This window comes from Penaeus japonicus, unplaced genomic scaffold (assembly GCF_977035675.1).
Source record: "Penaeus japonicus unplaced genomic scaffold, GWHDUDI00000001_assembly GWHDUDI00000002, whole genome shotgun sequence".
NCBI classification, from domain to species: Eukaryota; Metazoa; Arthropoda; class Malacostraca; order Decapoda; family Penaeidae; genus Penaeus; species Penaeus japonicus.
The window spans coordinates 26,897,215-26,902,214 of NW_028234404.1; the positions used below are offsets into that span (position 1 = coordinate 26,897,215).

Here is a 5,000-nt window from a genome sequence, read left to right on the forward strand (position 1 = left end):
ATAAAAAACATAACCCTAAGAGTCTAACCTATATTTACTACTAATAAAAAGGTTCATCATCATAATGCTATAAATAATGATTATATTGATAATAATGAAATAATAATTATAATAACAATGATAACAATCATCATAATTAGAATTATGATAACAACAATAACAATAATGATCATAATAGTGTGTGGTGCTTTACATGCAATACAATAAATATCGTAGAGATTAAATTCTAATATAAGATATATGAGAGAGAGAGAAAGAGAGAGGGAAGGAGGGGGCGGGAGGGAGGGAGGGAGGGAGGGAGGGAGGGAGGGAGGGAGGGGGGGAGGAGGGAGGGAGGGAGAGAGAGAGAGAGAGAGAGAGAGAGAGAGAGAGAGAGAGAGAGAGAGAGAGAGAGAGAGAGAGAGAGAGAGAGAGCAAGAAAAAGAAGGGGTAAAAAAAGATTTATCGATCTACAAAATATTGTGTTTACCAAAATATACCGGTCGGTCTGAAAAGCTATTTCTACGAAGGTAATTACTTAAATGATATAAATTTAATAGGGGGAAGCAGTTGCGATTGCGTAGCTATCCATCATACCCAATATATAATTACCTAAGATTGGTCTCAGATATCGTAGTACAATATATCACATAACAATCCATAATGAAGTGTTATCCTTGGCGTGTATACGGGACCCTCCCCCACCCGCCCCCCACCAGCGGACCATCATGCAAGCTGTCTACCGGTCTTCCGAAGGAGTCTCTGGGACAAAGTGAAAGGGTGTGCAGCTGTGGTGGTCTTTGTCTCAGGAATATTTTCGAAGACTCAACTAAACGGTATCTTACAGTACGGTGAAGGAGATAAGTATGTCTTATTGCTATTTTTGGAGTGTAATTCAATCTATTTCAATAGTTTATTCTCTATTTAGCACATCCAAATTCTTATTTGTAATGCATGATGCATCGTGATACATATTTTACAGTTACACCTGCTTTCCCCTCAACTAGTATGAACGATATCATAAATGATTGCAGACTCTGCAATCCTTCTTGAGTGTATGGAAATCATTGCTTAGAATAAAAAACAGACTCACAAGTAACCCACACTTTTTATTCAGATCCAAGCATTGCATCATGTTTTAAACGGGCATCCTCAAACACAAACAATGTTCGTCTAAATCAGAAATACTTTCCGCGCGAACAGAGAAGCCAGTCTCTCGGGAATGAAGTTCAGCATGCAATTATAAAACATAAACAAGACTTACGACGCATGAGTGACTGTTGCAGGTACAGGGAAAAAGTACGTTTGGTATGATAATTAAGGAGAGAATGCTGTGTCTTGTTAAGACAGACAATATGGACGCCGAATCAACTTCAACAACAGCTAGAATGTGTTGTTCGATGAGACCAAGGAAAACAAGAGGAGGAACATCAATATTAAGTCGATAAACGAGCCATCTATCTTCTCCTTCACGATAATAGTTCTTCGAAGATCAAGCGTTTCTCTACGAAAATAATAATTATTCAAATATGGATAGACTGCATATGAAGCTCCTTTTTAAATAATTTGAAAAAAAATAGATATTTGGACCCCTAAATATAATAGAAAAATTATAATAAACTGCGACAAAATAAAATAGAATGATCCTCCTATACCCACTATAAATAGCAAATTCAAATTAAGCACACACAGCTGGGAGCTCCAAGCACGAACGCTGAATGCAACAAAAGTCATTATGAACTGTAGAAACTTCTCCCTCGGACTGGGACGAACGCGGCTCGGCTCCGCAGGCACGAGCGCCGCCAAATGCGATTACGGTCCTTTCGTCTTCTGTTTCACAACGCCAGACAAGCACTTTAAGCCGGTATTGAGGGGAGGGAGGAGGTAGATGGGAGATAGGAGAAAGAAGTACTGCTAGAAAGAGGGAAGTAAAGAGTGTGAGATAGGGTAAAACAATATGAGATTAGTATTACGATGAAAAGGACAAGAGCAAAAATAATAATGGTAACAAAAATGATTTTAGATATAAAAAAGAAAGAGAATGAGAGGGTGGTAAGAAATCCATACAAGTCTTCGTCTCGATGTAATTTGAACACACACAGGCACTCACAGATGCACATCACTCACTCAACAGAGACAATTTCTTTAATGACATTTTAATGCTTCTTGGAACAAGTGTTTAACTAAATGGGTGGCAGTTCTTGTGGGGTCGTTGAGGTAATGACTAGTGGGTAATAGACCGCCCCCACAAACCCTTCTTTCCTTTTGCCATTGCGCGTCTCAGGCTTTCCATATATTGATGCTCGCAAAGCTATGTCAGGCAGTACCAAAATGCATCACACGTACCAAATAACATGGTATTATATCAAGCTGAAACACGCTGTTGTTACGCATGCCGTAGCCCTTCCTCCGTCATCACCACATGCTCAGTCGTGGCGTCACACACGTCATTACGCAGTCGCCCCTGTCATTCGGCTCCCTCCTTCCCACCAGCTCTTCTCTTCGCGCTGGCTCCATCCCCCCCCTCCCCCCACCCTTCCACAGTGGCTTTCCCCTAATTCGCCGACGCGCCTAAAACAATATTTCAATACAACAGACACAAACATACGCCCTTCCGCCCATCCCCCGGACCCTCCTCTTCTGGAGCTGTCATGACCACGTGCAGTACACAAGGCCGCTCGCCATTCCACGCCGTGCACATTCACTGCCTGTGTGTGGGCGTAAGTGAATAAGTGCCTTGCCTCGCCTTTGCAAATTTCGCGGTAATTTTGTTCACTTTCAGAATGGTGGTTGGAATAGGCTAATAATAATTATAAAACGATCACGTCAATACTCTATGAGTACTTTGTTTACTTTTCACTCTCCAATTATGTCTCTAGATACAAAAAAAAATCCCTTCCAACTAAAATACACCTTCCGCCGACAGGATGTAAGTCTCTGCTTACCTCAGGTAATGTGCAATGTGTTTTATCAGACGGAAGACTGCTTTCAGCTCTCTGGCCGTGAATACCATTGGTAGAAAATGCCAAAGTGCAACGGTACTATACACCCACTTACACTTACAAAAATAAATAAATATATGAAATACACGCTCTCATTCCGTATCTCTTACAACGTAAACAAACAGAAATACCCAATAATATGAATATGCGTTTGTGCCCTAGTTTACGACTGCAAATTGCCTTTTCACTCTTAAAGAAAACAATCTTCACAAAAGACCTTGCAGACCACAGATCTTCGCAACCTGCACGTCAGGATCGTGCAGGGACTGGAGGGGGCTGCTTACGACGCTCACCATGCAAGGCGTCCCCGGGGACCGCAGGCAGCGCGGGATGAATGAAGCAACGGCAGCGCCCCGTCGCGACGCCAACCCTCTCGCAGTGCGCCCACGTGTAGACGCAACACACTGCATCACTGATCCACTGCACATGAACAATGCACGTGTGTAACATCGAAAATCAATATCCAAACATGTTGTGTAGTATATATCCTCAAATTTCGAATTGTAAGAATGAATTGCACAGTTATTGCCATGCAGACTGCAAATCTTCAAATGATAAAACGACTCACACACTCGTTAATTTGTTCTATCTTCCATGTACTTTCAAGTAAGCTTCCTTAGGGTACTCTTATTAAGATTTTCTCAACATGAAATACGGAAAATTAATCGACGTATAGCACTGAGTTCGAGTATTGTCATGACGCATTTTTTGTGATATGACATTATAAAGCTCACTGAACCGAGCGGATATGCCAGGTGAGTGAACAATAAGACTCCTGTCGCAGTGGAAGGAAAGCAGATGCCTCAATCAACCCCCCCCCTTCTACCTCTTACCCTCGTGACCCGAGACGCACGGAATCGCTCCACCGCCGGCAGGTTCCGGATCATGACTACGAGGGTAAGTTTCGGCCAAGAGCACAAACAGACGCAGACGTCGAGCTCTGATCCGATCCGTGGCCCCGTCGCTCCGTAATCGCCAAAGAACAAATCATCCCTCCGAGATTAAAGTTCTACTTCCGGTAACTTCTCTGGTAGGTCATGAGACGTCTTATTCATCCAGTGGCTGATTTAAGAGCGCAAGTAGAACACACACGCTTAAAAAAGATATGTATATGCTAACCGCAGGGCATTCCACAATGTTGTTATTTATATATACACTTTCCCACGCGGGTATACATGGAGAGAGAGAGAGAGAGAGAGAGAGAGAGAGAGAGAGAGAGAGAGAGAGAGAGAGAGAGAGAGAGAGAGAGAGAGAGAGAGAGAGAGAGAGAGAGAGAGAGAGAGAGAGAGAGAGAGAGAGAGAGAGAGAGAGAGAGAGAGAGAGAAAATAACAACATTAGAGGTTGGATGACTCTTGGTACTCACAAAAGGCTCAACTTCCGTAGATCCTTAAAAGCCTCATGGTGGACACACTCGATCTGATTTGCGTTGAGCAACCTGGAAAATTCAAATCATAATTCACCTATAATTCTTATAGGAAGGCCTTGCAAAAATGTACTTGAGGTGAATTGATCTTCATGAAAGTTAATACTCTGGGATTTGGGATGCACTTTGGGCGCACTTATCTCTTGTACTCACAGAAGCTGGAGGTTGGTGAGCCCCCTGAAGACCCTCGAGGAGATGGCGGTGATCTTGTTTCCATAGAGAACCCTGCAACGCGCCAGAAGTCATGAGTAGAGGAAGGTTTTCCGTATGTATGAGGATTTACATTCAGTGTAACGGAGACAAATAAGCTCTCATGAATCAGAGCTATTTACTTGATATACCACATCGCTTAGGCAATAAATCCTAAACGGCGAGCATGTGGTACTAAAAACACTCTACTTACAAGGAGTTGAGGTTGCTCAGGCTGTGGAAAGCGTCCTCGGCCACTTCGGCGATTTCATTGTTGCTGAGGTCGCTGCGGAAGGACATATGCTCTTTTAATCACGGTTGCTTTCATGTAAAACTTAAGGCGATACATAACAATGGAGGATCGCTTCTTCCGCTTTTGATTAGTGCTGATGTACATCCACTTACA

The 5,000-nt window shown here is 42.8% G+C and overlaps 1 protein-coding gene across 7 annotated transcripts in view; it reads right to left on the reverse strand.

Annotated features, from left to right (window-relative positions):
- LOC122251403 (protein slit) overlaps positions 1–5,000 on the reverse strand; it is a 340,149-nt gene that overhangs the window by 22,056 nt on the left and 313,093 nt on the right. For all 7 annotated transcript variants that reach the window (XM_086548947.1, XM_086548933.1, XM_086548930.1 and 4 more), the window contains exons 10-12: positions 4,809–4,880; positions 4,559–4,630; positions 4,346–4,417 (exon numbers count right to left, since the gene is read on the reverse strand). In XM_086548947.1, the coding sequence (XP_086405073.1) occupies positions 4,346–4,417; positions 4,559–4,630; positions 4,809–4,880 (216 nt within the window). The remainder of the gene's footprint in view (positions 1–4,345; positions 4,418–4,558; positions 4,631–4,808; positions 4,881–5,000) is intronic.